The 19,411-nt window shown below is 41.8% G+C and overlaps 1 protein-coding gene across 10 annotated transcripts in view; it reads right to left on the reverse strand.

Annotated features, from left to right (window-relative positions):
* Positions 1 to 19,411, reverse strand: part of DGKG (diacylglycerol kinase gamma) — a 197,279-nt gene continuing 177,868 nt past the window's right edge. For 7 of the 10 annotated variants that reach the window (XM_019735850.2, XM_019735845.2, XM_074329136.1 and 4 more), the window contains 3 exons: positions 10,405 to 12,773; positions 1,057 to 1,193; positions 1 to 957 (listed from right to left, as the gene is read on the reverse strand). In XM_019735850.2, coding sequence (XP_019591409.2) covers positions 12,675 to 12,773 — 99 coding nt within the window. In that variant the 3' untranslated portion in view covers positions 1 to 957; positions 1,057 to 1,193; positions 10,405 to 12,674. Of the gene's footprint in view, positions 958 to 1,056; positions 1,194 to 9,099; positions 9,226 to 10,099; positions 10,307 to 10,404; positions 12,774 to 19,411 lie in introns of all 10 variants that reach the window. The other 3 variants (XM_074329122.1, XM_074329118.1, XM_074329112.1) reach the window with 3 other exon arrangements.

The following is a 19,411-nucleotide window of genomic DNA, read 5'->3' on the forward strand; positions in this document are numbered from 1 at the left end:
TCAGCCATCTGCTGTCATGTTTATTTGCAGTACACCACAGTCAGGACATACATATACACAATATATTACAGAACAAGTCCACGGCACTCTCTGCAGGCAGACAGGCAGGCTTGAGCAGGCAATCACCGTTACAGAACAACACATCTATGGGTGGAGGTGGACGAGCAAGGAGGGAAGGATCTGGACCCTGGCACTGTGCTAACTAGTTACCGCCTCCGTCTCGTCTGGTGGAGCCTGCATTTATGGGTCGCAGTTGATGTGTGCTAGGACCTGTACCTTGTGCTCGGGGTCACCCCAAATGCTGAGGTTAGGTAAGTTCCCTAAGAGGAAGCAGTGCTTTTCCACTGGTGGGATTGAATTCTCTCCGAACACACTGGCAATTAGAAAGGGTAAAATAGGTTTGATACACAGAAGAGAAAATGCTTACACTTCAGGGATTGAGTGTGTGTGTCTGTATATGCACGTGTGTGAGTGTGTGTATAGGTGGAGGGCTTATCAGAGTTTTCTTGTAGTGTTTTTTGTTTCATGTTGGCCCTCCAAAACAGCTGATTTCTGAGCATGATCAACCTTTAAGAGGGAAGGAAGGTAGATTCTCAGCCGAGGGCCTGGCAGTAGCCCTCCTGGGTCACAGGGCTGGGGGAAGGCCCATGAGAATGAGGACCCTGCCCTCTCTCCAATGGCCGCAGCGTTTACCCCAGGTGAAGGCAAGATCCTTAAAGCAGAAAGGTCTTTAGTGCCCACTTTTTGATAAAAGGAGAGAGATCCCAGAAGGCTAAAGGACATCTCCAAGGCCACGTGGCTGAGACAGGACTATAACCCACTCCTGGTGTTGCTCTTGTTTCCCAGGCAGAGTTTCATCCCTCAAACCACCGTGGGACGTGGAATGGCTCCCTTCTTCAGCTGCCTCTATGGAACATTTGCCAAGCTTTTCCAAGATAGAGGAGTCTTACTTGTTTTCTGCAGAGAGAGAAAAGCATCCATCAGAACCCCCTTAGCTGGTGACTTCTTAGAATTATGATTACTTGCTAACAATAACAACTTCTCTAAGATATCTACCGAGCATTGAGGATGATGGTACAGAGGCACAAAAGGTTCTTCTCATTCTCTGGAAGAGGGCAGCTGTGCTGTAAGCTGGGTCAGCAACTTTCTCTAGGATCCTCCTCTCTTCAGTTTGGTCTCCTGCCTCTTGCCATCTGGAGAAAAAAGAAAGAAAGAAAACATGGCATGCTTTGAAATCTGCCTTCTTGTCAGGTGACCTCACCACTAGACACATTGCCTTTCTCAAGACTGTAAGCTACTATGGCGGGTTTGTGCAGCTCAAAAGAGGAAACCTCTGGAGCATCAGGCACAGTCCAAGTGGAGACCTGGCTTGTCCCCTACCCAGGGACCACGGAAAACGGCGTTGGAGAGGAACTCTGTGTATGGTGACAAGGAACCAAAGCTGAATGACCACAATTCATTACTCAACTACCATCGGCAGAGCACAGACATTATGTTATGCTGGCTACCAACTCTGCGTGCAAGGTTGGACTCAATGTCTAAAGAAGGGCCTTTCCAACAAGAGCAGTCTATGATTCCAGAACTCCCTGCTCAATGGACTTTTCATGTTAATTAAGATAGTCTACCAGAAATTGTTACTCCGGTAGGGTTATGTTTATAGGTTTTTACTTATTTGTTTTGCTTTTGTTGATTTTACAGAAGCTAAGCCTTCTCAACTGCTATGGCCTCTAGTCCCTTCTCTGCTCCAGATTCTGTTGTTTTTACACTGAAACTAATATCCTTATGATCTGGGATGCTCAACAATGTCATTTTGGGTTAAACTTCCCAATAGCTCTATACCCACAATGGCCATAGCTATACCTGAGATATGACTCAAAAGGTAAAGAGAAAAAGGGGAGTAGTATTGAACAGAGGGGTTTAAGTTAAGACATTAATGACAATTTCTTGAGAAGTTGAGACACTTGAACGCAATCTGAAATTGGGCTCTGGACGATTTCCTCTGATCTTTCCTGGGCCTTTTAAGTACAGACCTGCCTGGAGATAACAAAGTAGGCAGATGTCCCTTTAAGATCCCTCTGATCCTCTGATTTTATGTATGAACACTCTAAAAATAGAATCATGGAGAGAAAGAAGAGAAACATCATGAGAATAAAAGAAACAAGAAAAAGTGAAAGAAGCAGACACTGGCAGTGGGTGGAGGTTGAGAAAAGCAGAATGTGATGGGAAAAGGAGAAAAAGGAAGAGACCAGCATTGAAACATGTTAGGTTAGGGGATAGTGCCTGGCAAATAGACATTGTTTAATAACAAAATATTTATTGATGACTAGATGAATAATTGCATTCATTATCCTCTCCAGCCCCATTTTACTTGTAGGAAAACTGAGATGTGATTTGTCCAAGTCACTATTGCGAATTGGTGTCAGGGCAGGAAGTAGAATCGGCCCTACAAGAGAAGCAGTGCAATGCTGAGCAGAGGGAGAACAGCACATTTCCCAACCTGATGCTGTGTATGTAGCAAGTGCCCTTGGGTTGTGGTTTCTGAAGCTCAGAAAGGAGACTGAGCAATGGGATCAGGTTGAGACCCCAGTCTTCTCTGGCACTGCCTCGAGCTGTCCAGGCCTGGTGTAACAGAAGCAGCAGAGTGGAACATCGCTGCAAAGGGCCTCATGGGGCCTCCCACTCCCTTTCCTTTCCTCAATGGCCAGAGAAAGGACCAAATCTTGACCTAAAATCTTCCCTTCTCCTTTTGGGAGACCTGTAAAACAGCTACTGAGTGTGGAGGTTGGGCTCATGGCCTTCCATTGCTGCCTCTGTCTCCTCACTTCTCTTTGAGTTTCCTGAGTGCAGTTCCCAAGTTTTCTTTCTCCCCTCAAGAAAATGGAGTCTGTGCAAGGACAGGAATTCTCAACAAGTCAGTTGGAGGCAAGATCAATTTCCTGCAGATAACCTGCCTTTGAGAACATTGGACAGATTTCTCTGTAATTTATTTTTCCTTTGGGGGAAGATGGGAATTCCCATTTATTTCATCTCTCTCTGCCCCGGACCCCGCTCACAAACATCTCAGAACGGATATTTGAGTTGGAGTCCTCTGAGACATCAAGGAGGCTTCTGTCCTTTGATCCCATTTTATTTCTCTCATTGCTCCAAAGCCTCATCATGGAAAAGAGCTGAGAAAGGGGGCAGTGCCACCGTGACGGGGGCTCATCACATGCAAGTGAACTTTGTCATTTGAATACTTATTTTCCCCTATCAGGGAGCTGTGCCAGTTTTAATCACTGGGATATAGGAGGGAACACTGTTCTTTCTCCTCCCTGCTGCAAACGACTAATGCATTGTAGTACAAATAGGCCTCCCTGTTCCGAGGACATAGAGAAAAGAAAAATCACATTGCCTAGACGAGGCAACAAGAGTGTGCAGAGACCCGAATGCCCTCCGACTCCAGGAAGGCCTGCCAAGAGCTCTTACATAAGCTTCAGTGAGCTCATGTGTTTTCATGCCCATCAGCAGATCCTGGGCTTCAGGGCCAGGGGTTAGGCTGGAGGAGGGAGCTCAGAAGAGTTTGTGTTCTTCCAAAGAGGGGGTTCTCTGGGAAGAAAACATGTTCCTCTCTCAGGAAGAAGAAAACAATTTTCATTTCCATGTTAGTCAAGGTAGACTTTCATTCCTCATGGCAGCAATGTCAGGAAAGGAGAAGGTGATGCTTGGTCTTATGAATACCAGGGTGTGGGGGAAGGGATGGTGGGTTGGGATATTTAATTAGCCAAAGGTATGCAGATGTGCACTGGGGGGTATGGTTAAGAAAGCTTTTCCTCCTTATGTATGGGAAGCCTGATGGGTGCTCAGTTAGTTCTGCCAGCCACAGGCTGGGAATCAAGTCTTGGTTTAGTATCAGGTCTTGATTTCCAGTTGTTGCCACCACCTAGGCTGTTCTTGAATAGGAGACTCATTTCATTTATTGACTGAGACAGGCTGAAACCTGCTGTCACTCCTTTTACCTGCTGCCCTTTTGTTTGGCAGAATCACTCAGTGAGCAGACATTTGCAAGCAAATTAACTAACCACCTTGCCGACTATCTTGTCCAGAACATCTGGAGTCAGTCTGCCCTGACCTCAGCAACTACGCACAGAGCAAGTGTAATAATACCCACTTCCCTTACACTTTGCCTATTGAAAATAATATCTCACCCTGCATAAGTGAGCCAATGAGTCTCAACCAGGCTTCCCGGACATTCTCTCGGGGGTTGACACACTTCCAGTTCAGTTATGCCCCACTGGAGGGAGAGGATCCGTCTCTACAAATCAGCAGCTTACCCCTCCCCCAGTCTGGCTTCATATTCTTCACATACGGGGGCAGTAACAACAATGGTTTTTTATATGATTAAATGAATCTGCAGATATGATGTTTCACTGTTTGACCTGTCCAAAATAATACTGTGCCCAGTCTTTCTGTAACTACTAATGCTTTAAACAATTTTTACTTCAAAAATAACATGCATAGTCCAGATAAATTTCTAACTCCTCCAAGTGCTTTGCATGTTGTTTTCTGATATCATTAGTGCTTACAACACTTCCCAATTTAGTGTCTTTTGAGAATTTAGTTAATGTGCTGTTTACCTTCCTCTTTCCAGATCAATCAGGAACATTTTGAATACAGCTAAAACCTTCCTTGCGTTCCACCCCAAACTTTCTCCTATAAATGATACAGTGATATCCTCATTCACTTTTATTTGTGACAACTGGATTCGGTCAGTTGAGAAATGACTGAGTTCATGCGCACAACACTCTGAAATCTTCCTCCAGCAACATGGGCACACACAAACTTTAACTCTGAAGAAAAAAATTCCCCCCTAATGATGTATGTATGATATTTTGATGTGAGATGTCATGCCATCTATAATTCATGTAAAAATATTTTGGTGAAAAAAAGATGAAACAAATATGGCAAAATGATAACAATTGTTGAATCTAAGTGCCGGGTCTATGGGTTCTTATGATATTCATGGCTCTACTTTTCTGTATGTTTGAAAATTTTCATAACAAAAGAAATTATTCCCAGATGTTCTAATTCCAGGAAGTATATTTAACTGGGGGGTGGGGGGTGGGGAGCTTCAGGAAGCTGACAGGGAGGGAATGGGAGGTGGAAATGGCTTAATCCTCTTAGGTTTATTATCATTACCTTAATGCCTGGCGGTAGCAGAGGATGATGATAGCAAACCCCAAATAGCAATTCAGTGACATCCTCTATTATTATTACCCTCCATGCACATATTGTTCTCTAAGTTAAAACATCTAATTCTCTATCCTTTTACCTCAAGAATGTTGGGGAGAGAGGAAATATTCACCATGAAGATCATGCCATTTCCTGGTAACCAATTGGTACCAGTTTTCTTAAAAAAAATAATAAATTAAAAAGACAAGAAAAATAAGTTCATGAATTACTTTTAAATTACTGTTGTTTAGTTTCTCAACAGAAAATGCAGACTTTGTGGAATCTTCTGGATTGCCACTTATATTGTGGGGTTCATAATGTCCTTTCCTTTTGTACTGTCTAATGTAAAAAGAAATTATTGTTTTATGATCTCGCACCTTGTAATTCTTGGTAAGATTCCATTTTAAAAAGGATTTTTTTAGAAAGGAAAAAGTTTAGTTTTTTGCATTGCTCTAGAAGTTGTCTTTTTACCCCAAATTATGATTCATCCAACAGATTTTTAAAAGGACATTTCGAATCTCCATTCTACTTTTAGATATCAGTTACTAAATCTGATGTTTGACTACCTGACCTCATTTCACTTGTTCCTGATCTTTAATATGGTCTCTGTGTATCTTTTAATATGACCTTTAATATTATGTGAATACTCTGATCTGGTTGAGTTCTTCACCAGGTGTTCATTGTTGGCTGTCTGTTCTCTGAGTAGTGTCTTAGGATATGGCCAGGCCGGGGCCTTGGAGAGAGAACCTAAGAAGAAGGGAGGCAGGTAAGGTGTATGTGGACTTTCTGCTGCCCAGATCTGCTCCTTCTCCTCAGTGTGCCACTGTGCCCAGACATATGAATGCTATTTCCCACTCCAGCTCTGTGGAAGAGGAAAGAGAGAGACTTGGATTTTCAGTTTGAGAAGGAAGTCAGTCATGCACAGGGGACTGAGTGGTTTGGGGGTAGTAAAACCCTGTCACCATGCTTGAAGCTCAGAGGAATCAATGATGGCGCTGCAGGCATGAACATGGGCTTTGAAGGCAGATACTGATAAATTTGAATCCTGGATCTGCCGCCATAAGAGCTGCTCTGTTTCTTAGTTTCCTCATTTTCGAATATGGAACCACACAGCACCAACTTCATAAGGTTCTTGTGAAGCTGAAAAGTGGTCATAAAAATAATAAGCTTTGGCCTGGACAATAAATGATAGTTGCTACTTAATAACAATTTCATCAATGCCTGCACATTTCCATTTTACCATTAACTCAACTTTAAGTTCCTGTTTTAAAAATAAGATTTCTCAATCCTTTCTTTCATTTTTGGACTGTAGTGTTCATGCTCATCTCCTTTTCTCCAATAAGTCTGCTGGAAAAAAGAATCAGTTCTCTATCTCTTTTCATCTCATGAATCTGTATCTTATTATGCCGATCACCTACTGTGCTGTAACTCCACTTCTGTGCTGCCTTTTTATTCTTTGTCAATTCTCTCCTGATCTCTAAGAAGTAGAATGCAAATATTTCTGTCTTTCTGTCCACGTTGAATTTCATATTTTCTGAATCATGAAGCTGCCCTCCATGTGACCTAGAAAGCCCTTTGATGATCCATATTTAGCTGTATCCATCACTCAACAGATGTCTGGGTGGTTACAGGCCCCCATGAGCTCCCTCTACATCCTGTGGTTTCAAGTTCCTGAGTTGTTAGTTAAAAAGCTTTCATCCACACTAACCCCCCACCCCACCCCTTCCCCTATCCATTCCAGGGTAGAAGGACAGATATCCACTTTAGCTATTCATTCAACAACTATTTACTCATTACCTACTACATATTTGATGCTGGGTTAGATGTTATCCTCTTTGCTTCCAAATTGCATTTTTTCTAATTTGATCCATTTAGAGTAGTCATCCATGTTTTCTGATTATTTCTCTAGAATCTACATTGAGCATCCAATTAAATGGTCTTTTCTATTTGCGGTGTGTCCTGACCCCAGGGAGACTTGGAGGCTTACTTGCAAACTCTGATACCTTGGTATAATGCACCTGCCATTGATTGCATCCACATATTTCAGGATAACATCAGTTCACTGTGGGCTCCCTCAAAGGGAGTTTAGTTAGCAGGTGAGGCTGCAGGGCTCTGCTTGCCATCCTGCACTACCAGTTAAGAATGAACTGGTAGCAAAGGTGGAATGCTCAGAAAGTGAAGCAGCTAATTTCCCAAAACCCTTAGTTTTCTGAATCCCTGGTTTCCTACAGAGATGCCCATGAAGAAAAAATCCTCTCTGCTTTTTGAGCTCTCTGGTTCTTCCCATTAGATAGCATCTCTTGGCATCTAAAAGGCAGCCTGCCATTCTGTTCTCCTGTGGAACACAGATGGCCCAGCCCACGCCTACCACTAATGAGGAGCACATGCAAAGCCTTCTTGTTGGAGGTGCCCTTCCTCAACCCCAGCCCTCCTTCCCTGAGCGGGCCAGTCACTGTTGACCACGGCATTTATTCTGAGGAGGCTGCTTGCGGCTCTCCCACTCACAGAGTTAAACAGAAAATCTATTAGGTAGGTCTTGGGAAACAAGTCCCATTCAGCTAGAATTTGAAACATTGACGATTAATGGATGGCTGCCAATTTGATTGCAAGGGTGAGGTTTTGGGTTCCAGCTGTCCATGGAGGCTGTTGAGTTTCAATGTGAGCAAGCACTGGAGTCCTTCATTAGAAACATAGTTAGAGGGCTATACAGAGGTTGACCAGATAGGAGATCAATTTGTCAATGCTGTGTAATCTCACCTAGGAGGATAGTAGGGTTGGAAATAGTTATATAAGAATGTTAAAGACACTAAAGTATAGTAGAAATAGCAAAAATTTTGATGTGAGACAGACCCATTTAAGACCTAGCTCTACCATTGCTATGTTGTCTGACCTTGGGCAAGGTACTTCACTTTTCTATGCACTAATTCCTTTGTCTGGGAAATAAGTACAATGCCTATATCATAGGCTACTTTGAGGATTAAATGGGATAGCACATGAAAACACTTTTACATAGTTCCTTGCATGCAATAAGCAATAAATAAGAATTCCCTTTCTTTTCTTCCTTTCTTATTTTCTCTCTGTATTAGAAAGTTAAATGATGCACTCCAATATGGTGGAACATCAAGGTAAGCTAAAAACAATGGCTCCATGTGAAATTCTGTGCAATTCGGCTCTTTTGTTTTCTCTAAAACTAGATTGATATTTGAGAACTGTGTTCTTTAGACTGGGTTCTGTTCCATGGAGCTACACGGATGAAGTCTGACACCTGGCAGCTATCATGTTTTCCCCTTGCTTTTTCCCCACTCAAGGGACAAAGAGTCCAGATCCTTGATTCTTGCTTGAAGACATGTAGAACAATCGGACCATGGCAACAATAAAAGCAGTTAAACAATCATATAGAAGAAACAAGAAAGAGTGTTTTAAGAGTGGAGACTCCTTATCCTAGAAAAGTACTTTTTGGAATATTATTGCAGAGGATGCTTACTTGCATGTTCCCAACTCCACTGAGAACAAAAAGAAGAAATGGTGGGCTTAAGGCAGTGTTTCTAATCTATAGATATTGACAGGCCTCTTACGGTTCTTCACTGTGAGTTCTTAGAGTTAAGCCTCTCTATGCATCTCCCAGAAGGGGAACTGTTATGTGACTGCAGAACCCCTTTTTCATGAAGCATTTTATGGATACTAGTATTTTGTGAAAACACATTTTAGGACATTATGGTTTCAGATATATGGTACTGTTTGAAATAAGTTCCTGATGGATTTTTATTGCGTCCTGGAACTGGTGTCCAAGGAACACTATGCAGTTTCCTTCTTTGGAGGGTTGGCAGACTCTTCCTCCCTCCTTTCCCCTCCCTATTCTTCTTCCTTTAACATTAAGTATTAGGCACCCACCTGCCTGGAGCGTTGAGGTCTACGCCTGTGACACAGGGAATCTGGGAGTCTAGATCCTTTTCATCCTCATGATTCTATTTTTATGGATCCCAATTGTGGTAGTGTTCCACAGAAGGTACAGCCTAGCTGGGACAGGAGGTAGCAGAGTTTTAGCCAGCAGGAGAGGGGGCTAGAGATGGGAAAAGTTGATGTAATTATTTTTGGCAGGAGTTGGAACCAAAGCAGCAGGAGAGAGTAAGTTTTAAGACTCTCTGGCAAAGTAACTTCCTAATCTGTCACTGAGTATGTGTAAAAAAGTGATTAGTGGGCCTCTATATTTATCATGATTACTCACAAATATGTAATTTACATAATATATACAGTACATTAAGTACTATGTCACCTTATATAATGTGCATATGTATAATGTATATGCATGTTATGTAATGCCAGTCTGGAGGCTCTTCCAGGTTCTGCCAAGTATTTCCTAATTTATTTGGCAATTTTAACATATCTTTTCCATCTGTGGAAAGAACTCTCTTGAGAGGAGCTGGTCTCTGACCTGAAATATAACTATCCTACTAAGTCTATCTCCATTTTCAACTCACTGGAAGAAACCCACAAAGACAAAGCCATAATGAGGCACAACTCCCACCTAGCCCGTTAGTCCAGGGACAACACAATGCGTCAAAGATTTCCTGTGTTTTTTTTTTTTCCTTTTTATTGCTAGTGGGGTGGAAGCCTGGGGGCAGGTGAGAACATGTCTGTGGCATGGCCAGAATCAGAATAAGATGAGGAATAAGGACTGATTCTCCCCTGACTGCCTGTGTGATTTTGAGAAGTTACTAAACCTCTACAAGCCTTGTTTTCCTCATTATTAAGATTGGGATGATAATACCTTCTCTGCCAACCTCAGAGGTTGCTGTGAGGACCACTCTGACGAGGTACTCTACAGCAAGGAACCACAGTCACACAGTTGAGGGATGAGTTGCAAGGTCAGGTTAAACAACACTAGGCTTACTGAGGTTATCAAAATGGAAGTACAATTCCACTAAAGTTTGTTATACTCTGTGGCTCTAAGGAAGACTTGGGACATGTCTCCCGAGCAACACTGTAAGTCCAATTCACTAGAGTAGAGCAGGCAGGAGGCCAGTCTCTGACTTGTGAGTCTTCGAGAACCAGTTTCACCTGTTGATACCGCCATGTCTCAACAGCCTCAATCTTGGGGCTGAAACACATGCAAAAACTTCTGTAAATGTCTTAGAATCAGTGACCCAAACCTGAACCTATGTTTGTTTCAGAATCAAGTGGTTTCCAAGATAGTACCTGTTGTCATTCTGGAGCTTGTTGGTCCTGTCACCAAGGATCCAGTCATGCAGGATATTCTTTCGTTGGCCTGGCTTGCCCGCTGCCCAGTGTTCTGCACTGTTAGGTTGAGCGGGATGGTCACAGATGTCCATCCTAGATGCCTGCTTCCTTCAGTTAGGACCAACATGTACACACAATCTTAATTTTCCCTTCCTTGTGCAAAGCTCTTGACCTAGTGCAAGGAGACCAGAGGAAACTCAGTGGAGTGATATCAAATGGGCCCAGGTCCCCTCTTGAGAAATCTCAGAGGGGATGAAGGTCTGAGGGCGCCAAGGTGCCAAGGCAAATCTTTCTTTCTACCTGCGAAGCTCCACAGAGACTTGCCCTCAGGAAAGGAGGGTAATGCCAGCACCAGCTGAATGAGGCCCACTGGGCTCTGCTGAGACCCCTCTGTGTTCTGGCTGGCAGGACCTTGCAGAAGGTACCTCAGTTCTCCTGTGACTCTCCACTGAGGTCATCCCTGCAGCCAGGGGTGTTTCCAGACGGAGAAACTATGACCAGGATGAGGTGACATGTTGAGAGTTCAATATGATGATCTGTCCAGTGCCTTCAACCCCAGACCAACTTCTCACCAGTTCAGGCCAGAGAGAATCTCTGGGAAGCATTATGAGGCCTCATTTTCTTCATTTGGGCTTGTCCCATCCACACACGGCGCACATTCAGTCTTCCCTGGCAACCTGGAGCCAAATGGAATCATTTCTCAGTGACTAGAATGACCCTATTTCCGGGATGTGTGGGTTATTTTTTCTATTAAAGATCTTCTTAATGGCACCTATTCCCAAACCACGTTAGCCAAGATACCATGGACAAGTCTCTTCACTTTTCTGAGACTTGGTTTCCTTATCTGACAAATGGGGGAGTAAATCCTGCCCAGCATATCTTTTTTCATGGTTGTTTTGAGGACCCAGAATAAGAACTCTCAGTCTCTCTATGTAAAGAAGCTACTTTCATTTCCCTTAAATCTCACAATTACCATGGAGTAATGTGTCTTGACAATGAAATGGCGGAATGGAGGAGTAAGAACCTTCTTTTTCTTTCCCACTTTCCATTTCCATATTACATATGTTTCTTTTTTCAACCAGGAAAAGTCCATCAGTAAATAAATATTTATATTTATAAATATATATGCTACATATATGTACACACATGTAAGACCATCTGCAGGACCTTTAGGTCATACTCTGGGAGTGGTGGGTGCAAAGAGGCAGGAGGGAACCCTCTAATGGTTTGTCTTCTGGGCTCTTCAGTAAACAGCCCTCTCCTCCTGTCTTCTCTGCCTTCGGGAATAGTCTGCCACCAGGGCTTGGAACTCAAACAGGAAACACTCTTTGGCTTGAAAAAGAAAGAAGCTGGGGGTGTTTTTTTTCCTTCCCTTTTTACACAATATTATGACACCAATTTGAAAAATAAATCCCAGTTTCTCTGCTTTCCCTCCCAGGTGTTCACAGAACTAAGAAAATAAATACCACATCTAAGGTGTGTTGTGCAGGCAGCTCTGGGGGCTCTTGGAGCCATCTCTAAACAAACACACACACACACACCAGGAGAAGTCTTCGGGAAAATAACAAGTGCCCACTGACAGCGCAGAGAACCAAGAATGGAAACAGCTTTCTACCGCCTTTCTGCCTCCTCAGCAGGTTCAGGGAGAAGTTGTCGCTCGAAGGACAACCAAGAAGCCAGCGTGCACTTGCTGAGCTCTGCCAAGGGTTATGCGCTGAGAGTCGGAGGCCGTTTGTCTCTTTACAGAGGGACCTTTGTGTAAGTTCTTTGGAACGGGAGCTCTTTCCCTTGGCCACATCCGATCGCACCATAGGCAGGAAACCTGCATCCCGCTCCTTGCGAGCGTCCATAAGGAAACTTGCAGGACTGGTGGGCAGGAAGGGGGATTTCTCCTTCAGTCTCAGAAACTCAAGGCCTTCTGGGAATGTGGAGGTTGCTGCGTGAGCCAACCGTACCCTGGTGGGCCCTAAGTCCATTCAAAATGTTCTATTGGCACTGGCTCTACTGGGGTGTGTCCACCGTTGAAATAAAACGTATGACAGGGTGAAGGTTTCTTCCTGAAGGGTGGCTTTACTTCCACTGGTTAGAGAAGAGAGAGAGAGAGAGAGAGAGTGTGTGTGTGTGTGTGTGTGTGTGTATTTGTGTATCTGTGTGTGTGTGTGTGTGTGTGTGTGTGTGTGTGTGTGGCAGTTTCTTGTTTTCTTGGTTTAACTGGCATTTGGCACAGTTTAGTCTTTTGAACGGCTCTTCCTCCTCAATGAAAAGAAGCTGCTCTTCTGGGGAGGCCCCATCATCATGGGCACTTGGTTCTTGTGAACAATTTTAATCTAAAAGCAAAGAGGCAGAAATGAATTAGTGCCATGCAAATCCCAGGAGACTATGGTCGAGGGAGACACAGAATGCGGAAGGAAGCCAGCTTCGGGTTGGAAGGAACCCCATGCAAAAAGACGACTGTCCTTGAACAACTTCAGAATTGGCAACTGGACCCTGACTGGGCCTGGAGTTTGGCACTGCTGGAAGTGAGGGGCGGAAACACTGGGGAGAGACAGGTGTGAGCTTCCCACGTGGTGATCAAGACGCACCTGTCCTGTGTCCTTGCTATTAATAGACTCTAAGAATGTCACTGCCAGAGAAGACCTCGGGGACCATCTCATTAACCCCCTGTGAAGGATACAGGTCTAAAGTCACACAGAGAGGGGCAGAAAAAGCCAGGCCCAGTTCTTCAGATTCCTAACCTCCATTGCTTCTGGCCATTCCTGCTTGCGCAGTGCTGAGATGTCAACCAGTAACTCAAAGTTGACCTTTTGTCTGGCCTCTGACCCAAGCAACATCATCTGGAGTGTTTCCAAGTGAGTCTCTTAGATCTTTCCTCTTTTCTTCGCCTTCCAGGAAAGACCCAACTTTGCTTTAATAGCATGCTTTTGTTTTGTTTTGTTTTGAAATATAGGTTTTATGAGTGTTTTCTCCCATAAACTTTAAGTCAATTCAAAGTGAAAGACACTGGTGAATTCTCATTTTTGTCTGTCTTCCCAACCTTATCTCAGGCCACGGCATCAAAATGCTCGATCCCTATTTTAATGTGGCCTGGTGACACTGCCACATTCATAATCTGCATTATCAGTCCATTAACAACATTTATCAAGCTTGACATGTGTTCAGAGGAGGAAGATAATGTGGAAACAAGAGGCACTTAGGATTCAAAGACCAGGGTTTGGGTCCCAGAACGCCTACTTCTTTGCTGTGAGCCTTTAGACAAATCCCTTAACCTTCAAAACCAGGCTGGCAGAACTGTAATATGAGGGTAACATCTGTCCTATTTTTCTCACAAAGTTGTTGTGAAGGTCAAATGGTATACTGTCAACGAAAGCACATTGTAAAGTGTAAAATGGAATGTAACAGTTAGTTAAATAATTATCTTACACTGGAGAAGGAGAAAGATGTACGTCAAAAGCAACACAATCTATGAACTCATTCTCATGGTTTTTATCACACGATTGGAAATGATAGCGTGACCACAGAGAACAACAGAAGCACTCTTGGAGAGACCATCAACAAGTTTGAATGAATGTAGGCTAAAACCAAGTGGTGTCAAAAAGAAGTTAGATAAGGAATGAGAAGAATCTGAATGGAGCAACTGAGGAAGAATTTTTAAGATTTGAAAGAAAGGGAAGGAAACGTGATGTTGAAAAGAAAAAGGGGAGGCACTGAGAAGAGGGGGCATGTATGAACTGGTTGAGCAGGGGGCCAAGGATGAGAAATGAGATTGGGAATACAGATGGGGCAGTTGGTGTAGGGCTTTAAAGGGTTTAATGTGAGGTGATGGGGGAACCACAATACGTTTTTAAGCTGATGAGAAAAGAGTTTCGGGGAAATTATTCAACAGTTGCTGTCAGGGCAAATGGGAGTGGGGAAGAGTCTGGCCAAGATGGTACTACTGCAAGCCAGATTTAAATTTACAAGGCCTCAGGCTATGGAAAGAAAAGAGAGGGACCAAAAGTCATTGTGGAGAATTCCTGAGTGATGGAAGCTGAGAATGACTCTTATGTTGGTTCCACCAGCCTGGAGATCAATCTTTCTGTTTTGTGGTAGTCTCCAGGGGAGCAAACCAAAAATACATCAGGCACTATTTTATGTTATGTGCCTTATTATGGGCATTATGTTGATTCCAGAAGTTATGGGAGTGAGGCACAGGCTGGGGAGGCCAGCTCTTCTCTGCAGCATGTAATTTAGCACTCTTGGATGACAGCAATTTGTGGCACATTTTCTCAAGCCCCTGAGGGGCAAAACTTCATCTTATTCACCTTGGTATTTCCTGAGCCAGAGCAGTGCCCAGTCAGAGCACAAGCTGTGGAACTACTGACTGATTAGCAGACCGATGCGAGAGAGCGAGAACTCCTGGCAGAGAGGATGGCTATGTTTGGGGCAGAGCGTGGCAGCTGCTGTACTGCCTACATTTCCCGCTAAGGGAGCCCTTTATTTTAGACAACAGAAGACCCTTGCTTCTCCTTTTTCTCCCTCTAGTTGAGCTAGTTATTTGCTTGTTAGCACCTCCAGGGCAAAGAGGAGGAAGTGAAACTCAAATCCTTTTCATTTGGCTTTTCAGCAGTTTTAACAAAGGTCTTATGGGGTGGGAATTTGGGGATCCTGGGTAAGAGTAGATTTTTGATGTGGTTTGTGGATTCTGTACTACAGATAACTGTGAGTTGACTGTATGTACACACACTGGAGGCAAGTAAGAGATCCTATCTTCTTCTGGCGTCAAAGAGATGTCAGTCTCTTACCCCCTGACCCCCAAATTAGGAGGGGCCAGTGGAGTTAAATAGCAAAGTTCTCATTTTCGAAGATAGTTGGACACGGCCAAGCCTGCCTTTTAACCCCTGATGGAAAGAGACCATCCACATTTCTGTAGTTAGAACCCAAGCATCTCTGGTAATTGGGCAATTAACTAAAGTCCCTATGATTTTCTTAAAAAGCTTTCATAACATTTACAACATCTGACAAGCACTAGGGGTAGCAGCCCCATGCTTTTCATTCTCTGCTCTATGACAGAGAAGTGATACAGTAGACTCTTGTGTGATAGCTCAAAATTCACAAAACTATTGCAGCATAGAATTCCTCCTTTAAAATAGAGTGAATTTTCAAATTTCACTAGTGCTGGGGTTGACTTCATTTTGGGGGGCATTTTCTGCAAATCAACACATTTTTATTACTTCAAGAGAAGCAATCAATGGAGGAACTTCTTCCTGAATGTTGCCCTCTTAGGGCAAATAATTTCAAATCATGTCCTGCAAAATGGTCAATAACTGTAAGTATACCCTACCCCAATCATTTGGGAAGTATCCAAGTCTGCCCTAATTTCAGCTGCTGAGAAGTAGAAAGGCTCAAACCTGAAAGGTCTCAACTAGTCTTTGTGATATTTTTAAAAGTCAAGGACACATTCTGGCTTAAAGTGAGTTTTGGGAGGAGAGAGGAGGTTTGCACAGTCTTTCAGGTCTTAGCTATTTTTGGGTTCTTCAGGATGTTAGGATGCCCTGTTTCATAAGAGTGTTTCCTGCCATAAGAGGCTTTCAGGTATAGAGGGACAATCGGGTTTTGCTAGAAGTGGAGGAGAAGTCTGGGATTTTTTGATAAGTGGGGAAGTCCGTCTAGATTATTTGTTCTCAAAGTATGGTCCCTAGAGCAGCGGCAGCATCTCCTGGGAACTTGTCAGAGATGCAAATTCTCAGGCATCCAGACCTGAATAAAAACACCAGCAATCTGTGTTGTAAAAGCCCTTCGGCTGATTCAAATGCATACACTCCATTTGGGAATCACTGGACTAGATAAATAAAATTCTTTTCAACTTTGAGACCCTACTATTACCTAACTCTGGGAGAAGATTCTTAATTTTACTGGCTCAAATGATGCTGCCTAACTGTGATAGTAAAGTCTGAGAGGTCATCTTACAGTGTTACAAGCCCGAGGCAAGTTTTAAAATAGTATATATTTTATATACATTTTTCTTTGTATAAACAAACAGATGCTCGTTTTTGAGAATTTAGAAAATGTGGAAACATTTTAAAAATCACCTAGCAATAACTGCTGTTAACTTTTTGGCATTTTTTTCCCCAGTTTGTTTCTATATTTTTTAATAAAATTGAAATCAGCTTCTTAATCTGCCGTTTTCATTTAATTTTATTTTGCAAGCATTTCTGATGTCATTAAAAATTCATTGAATATAATTTTAAATGGCTGAAAATTATTGCATTTGATGACTCTCACATAGCTCATCTAAGTCTTTCCCTAAATGTTGAGCATTTTAGGTAATTTCCAATTTTTTTTTTTTTGCTATTATGAGTAATATAGAAATTGACATTCTTATAATCAGTTCCTGTATTTCTGCCTTTTACTTAGAATAAATACTTAGAAGTACATGAACAATTTTAAGGGTCAAACTAAATGAATTGGGTCAATGGATATTAATATTTGTAAGGACCTTCTTGATACATGGCTCCAAATGCTTCCCAGAAGAGCTGTACCAGTTTATACTCTGCCCTCACGATTTGAGAGTGCTGGCCTCTTCGCACACTTGACAGCAATGAATATGATCTTTAAAACAAAAACAAATTGTGCTAATTTGATAAGTGAAACATGGCAGGGCTTCATCAGTATTTTAATTTGAAATTCTTCACCACACTTTTTTCTTGTTATATTAAATATTATTTCTTAGATTTATTAGCCCATGGCATTTCTTCTGTGAATTGTCTGTTCACAATCGTGTCTGTTCACAATTGCATTGTTCGTATTTTCTCCTGCTGGTTTCTAATAGCTCATTCTACATTATGGGTATTAACCTGTTCTTTGAGATAGCTATTGAAAACATCTTGTCCTTAGTCTTTTACATATCTATATAGATTCTTTTTTTTTTTTTTAAAGCAGAGCAGAAACTTTATTTTTTCATCAAGGCATGAAGAAGGGTGAGCTCATGCTCTAACACACCTTATCCTCTGCATTGGTTCTTGATTTGTAGACTCTTAAATTTGATAGTCAAATATGTCACTGTTTCCTTAGAAAGTCTTTGCTCACAGTATAATTATAGTCACCTATTTTCCCCCTAGCTAGTTGACATTTAATTTTTAATGGAATTGGAGTGTTTTTCTGTTTTTTGTTTTTTTTTCCAAGTCAAGCTGTTGTCCTTTCAATCTTAGTTGTGGAAGGCGCAGCTCAGCTCCAGGTCCAGTTGCCGTTCCTAGTTGCAGGTGGCACAGCCCACCATCCCTTGCTGGAGTCGAACCGGCAACCTTGTGGTGGAGAGGACGTGCTCCAACCAACTGAGCCATCCAGGAGCTCAGCAGCAGCTCAGCTCAAGGTGCCGTGTTCAATTTTAGTTGCAGGGGGCGCTGCCCAACATCCCTTGCGGGACTCGAGTAGTTGAATGGGCAACCTTGTGGTTGAGAGCCCACTGGCCCATGTGGGAATAGAACCGGCAGCCTTCGGAGTTAGGAGCATGGAGCTCTAACCTCCTGAGCCACTGGGCCAGCCCTGTTTGTTTTTGAAGTATAGTTTGCGGTGAAAAGTTGGTATATAATGACATTTTCCCAAAAAGGCAAGTTCTTGGATAGTAAATGTTAAACAGTTCATTCCTTTCAAATTAATTATGGTCTTTCTTTTTTTCCCCTTCATTAGTTTTTATGTGTATTAGGGTTTCTTAGGGCTTTCCTCTGTACTGTTGATTTAGCTATACAATATTGTGCCAACAATTGTGGCTTTATAACTATTTTAATACCTTGTGGGAAGCCCTTCTTCATAGTTCTTTCGTAAAATTTCCTAAGTTCCTTAGGTCTTGCATTGTTTTGTTAAGTTAAAAAACAATTGCATTAGGATTTTGTTTGGGATCCCTATCTAGAAACATGGGATGTTAAGGCTTCTTTGTCTATTTTTATGTACCTCATATTATGTAATGTCTTATAGTTAAATAAAACCATTACCACATTTATACTTATATTTTTATTACATTTATTAGACATTTTTTATATTTTAATATCTCTGATTATTGTTTTTCACTTTTTAAAATTAGGTTTTCAAACACATGACATGTTTAAAGAACTAGTTTTCGGTTTTCCTGTTATTTATCTATTTAATATCTGCTTTTATCTTTATTATTTTCTTCCTTCTTTTTCTCCTAAGTTTGTGTTCTTGTTTTTGTAATTTTGGGATTATTGATTACTGTTCCTTTTTAAATGATGGATATACATGAGATTTTGAGTATACTTCCAAATACAGTTTAGGTTATAGTCTATGAGTTTTAAATGAGAGCCTTCTAATTTTTATTACTTTTCAAATAGTCAATAATGGTGGTTTTGATCTCCTCTTAAATCTGCTGTTATTTAGAAAACTTAAAAAATCTCTGAGTAATTGGATTTTGTTTGTTTATTCATTTAATCTTCTATTATTAATTTCTAGTTTTATTGCTTTGTGGTCAAATAAAATAACTTATAATTTCTGCTTCTGGATTTTATACAGATTTCTTTATAAACTGGCTTATGATCTATTTTATTAAATACTCTATGGATCCCTAAAAAATGAGATATTTAACTTGTTTGTCGGTTATTGAGTTACTTCATCCAGGTTTTATGTTATTTTTTTATTTTTGCTACATAACGTCAAAGACAGAAAGAAATATTTTAAAGTCTCTCAATACCTGTCTTTCTGTCCACTTCTTATATATCTATTTTTCCTCAAAATATATATTGATATTGTTTTTCACATTAAATATTTTGATTGTTATTAGATACCTAAAATTTTATGACCATTACATCTCATAATTGAGTGTAAAGTGACCGTTTTTTGTTTTTTGTTTTTTCCTAAGGAGGGCGCAGCTCACATTGGCCCATGCTTGGATCGAACTGGCAACCGCGATGTTATCAGCACCGCGTTCTAACTGAGCTAACCAGCCACCCCTAAAGTGACCTTCTTTATTCTGCTT

The sequence above is a fragment of the Rhinolophus sinicus genome, linkage group LG01 (genome assembly GCF_036562045.2).
Source record: "Rhinolophus sinicus isolate RSC01 linkage group LG01, ASM3656204v1, whole genome shotgun sequence".
Taxonomy (NCBI): Eukaryota; Metazoa; Chordata; class Mammalia; order Chiroptera; family Rhinolophidae; genus Rhinolophus; species Rhinolophus sinicus.